Here is a 2,826-nt window from a genome sequence, read left to right on the forward strand (position 1 = left end):
CATCTCCTGCAATTTATTTTGGGACAGGTTATTCCATGATACACCTACAAAATTTGTTCTGAGAGGAGGCTTTTAACGAGATTATGATCCCATTGACCTTTCCTATTTACAAAATCACTTACTGTCTTCCTGCTAATTTCTTCTGTGACACTGCCTTGGACATATTAAATAAAAGGTCCCTTTCCTTCTAGCCAGTTATCCCAAAAAAATGATATATTCCTTCCATTTTTAACGCTCCATGAGAATTTGTCTCTGTGATGCTACCATATCTTATTGATATCCCTCCAAAACATAGAATTTGCTTTCTTGCTATCGAATGCATGATGTGAATCTGAGTATCTTGTGTACTTGTGTGACAGTACTTGAACCCATAATGCCTCAGGTTCTTTCAAAATCCTCCAAATGATTTTCATCTGAAAAGCTTCATTAACCTTTTCTAGACTCTTAAAGCTAAGCCCTCCATATCTTCTCTCCATACACATGGTATCCCATCCCACAAGGTGAACTTTTCTCTGAGTTTGTATTTCTCTCCACACAAATCTTCGTTGTGATTTCTCAATTTCTAAAAGCACGTCTTTAGGCACTATAGAATGCTGCATGTCATAATTCACCAAAGGAGTTAAAACTGCCTTGGCCAGAGTCACTCATCCTGCTAGGGATAAGCATTGCGCTTTCTATCCCTTCAATTTATTCTTCACTCTTTCCAATATATTCTTGTAATTCTCTTTTCCAGCCAAATGGTTTGTTATCATAGCTCCAAGGTACTTTCCTAGGCTTGGCTGTTCTTGGTAATTGCATATGTCTTTAATCTCCCTTTTCAAATCTTCCTTGACATTTCTGGAGAAGATGATAGATGTTTTAGCCCTGTTGATTGTAAGGCCCGATGCCTTGCCAAATTTCTCCATACTACCATAATATTATCAATTTGAGAAGGGTTCGCTTCTGCAAAAACCAACAGATCGTCTGCGAATAGAAGATGTGAGATAATTGGTCCTTATCTTCCAATTTTAAATCCCTTCCAATTCTATTTCTCCATACTATCTTCAATAAGTTGTGACAGTTTATCCATCGCAATAACAAATAGATAGGGAGAAATGGGGTCTTCCTGCCTAATGCCTCTTGACAGTTTAAATTCTTTGGTTTTTTCTCCATTCCATAAAAGGGTGTATTCAACAGATTTGACACAAGCCATGATAAGATTGGTCGTTCTATTTGAGAGTCCAAATTCCACAAGACAGTCATTCAAATAGCTCCAGTTAAGGCAATCGTAGGCCTTCTCGAAATCAAATTTTATTGCTATAAACCCTTTTCTTCCACAACTTTTTCGCATAGAGTGCATAATCTCCTTTGCAACAATAATGTTATCATGAATTTTCTGTCCCAGTACAAAAATGGACTAGTACGGTGCAATTCTTCTTTCCAAGGTTGGCTTTAGTTTTTCTACGATGATCTTAGTGATGCATTTGTAGCTCATATTGCACAGTGCTATAGGTCAAAATTGTGTGATAAATTCTGGGTTCTGTATTTTTTGTATGAGGGAAATAAATGTGTTGTTATATTCTTAATCTTGCAGGGATCATTCCAAACAGATTGCACATGTTCTAGCATATCAATTTTAAGCATATTCGAATTATGCTTATAGAATAGGGCTGGGAATCCATCAATTCCAGGTGCTTTCCAATATCCAATATTGAAAATGGATTTCCTTACCTCCTCAGCATCAGGGACGGTATCCATACTACATTGTATTGCTTCTTCTAAGGTAGGGTATGTTCTTTTGGTCCTCAACTTATTTTGAATTACTTCCACTTCTGAGTACATCGACTTAAAAAAAAACTCCTTGCATAGTTTTCTAAGGCAACTTGATCTTCTATCCATTCTCTAGTTTGGCCGCTCAATTTTATAATCCTATTTCTCCTTCTTCTAGTTATAGTTTTAGCGTGAAAGCATCGTGTTTTATGATCCCCGTCAACTACCCATGCATCCCTCGATTTCTGCTTCTACATGATCTATTCCTTATCAAGGACCTCTTCTAACTGTGTCTGCAAATCCCTTTCCAATTTTTCAAGGAATTTATTCTTTCCATAAGCCTTAGCTCTCTGAATTCCTTCTATTGTATTCATGATACGCACTTTCTGCCTTCCTATCTGACCAAAGATATCTCTGTTCCAAATTCTAAGATTCTCAGACAGGGAGGTAAGGGATTGTGATAGAGTTACCGTGTTATTCCAGTGTTATTACAAGAAGCCACCAAACTCTGGGTGCATTCTCTACATGGCCTCATAGCAAAAAGGTTTTTCTTTTATATCTTTGAATTACGGATTTGTTGTTATCAGAAGAGGGTGATGGTCGGATTGGGTCCTTGCAAGAATGGTTTTGCAAGTGCCATTCCATTATGCTCTTCCTTGATGAGTTCCACCTCTTGACAACTTCCTTCAACTTCTCCTTGCTTGTCAACTTCTTCCAACTCTTCATCATCATCAATTAAATCAAATTTTGGAGGTTGTGTGAAGTTCACTTCAACATCAACTTCACATCCATTGGAAGAATCTTCAACAAGGTCACCAATGTCACTTGGTGTAGAGTTGTCTTCAATGATGGAGCTTGCTTCTTGCTCAACCTCTTCCTCTTGGTGGCTTCATTTCAATTCAATCTCTTCTTCATTGCTCGCCAAGGGTATAGGAGGTGAGGTATCTTCTTCTTTAATCTCCATATCAAGCCTAATGGGGGAAGATTCAATTGTACATAAGAATTTATCAATGATTGAATCCATCTCTTGATCAACCTCTTCAAAATCTTCAATCATGATATGCTTTGGAGGTTGCG

At 37.6% G+C, this 2,826-nt stretch overlaps 1 protein-coding gene across 1 annotated transcript; it reads right to left on the reverse strand.

Annotated features, from left to right (window-relative positions):
• Positions 1-260: 260 nt before the first annotated feature.
• Positions 261-905, reverse strand: LOC140184852 (uncharacterized mitochondrial protein AtMg00310-like). Its single transcript, XM_072238040.1, has 2 exons — positions 699-905; positions 261-593 (listed from the first exon to the last, which is right to left on the reverse strand). The coding sequence occupies exons 1-2, from the start codon at positions 903-905 to the stop codon at positions 261-263; spliced, it is 540 nt and encodes a 179-aa protein (XP_072094141.1).
• Positions 906-2,826: the final 1,921 nt, after the last annotated feature.

The sequence above is a fragment of the Arachis hypogaea genome, chromosome 5, assembly GCF_003086295.3.
Source record: "Arachis hypogaea cultivar Tifrunner chromosome 5, arahy.Tifrunner.gnm2.J5K5, whole genome shotgun sequence".
Lineage (NCBI taxonomy): Eukaryota > Viridiplantae > Streptophyta > Magnoliopsida > Fabales > Fabaceae > Arachis > Arachis hypogaea.

Bases quoted from the DNA above. Each gene is read 5' to 3' on its own strand.
- LOC140184852 (XM_072238040.1), bottom strand. From the start codon at position 905: ATGGAGAAATTTGGCAAGGCATCGGGCCTTACAATCAACAGGGCTAAA. The intron at 594-698 runs GTGAAGAATAAA...TATGACATGCAG, and splicing joins ACAAGAATATATTGGAAAGA to CATTCTATAGTGCCTAAAGA.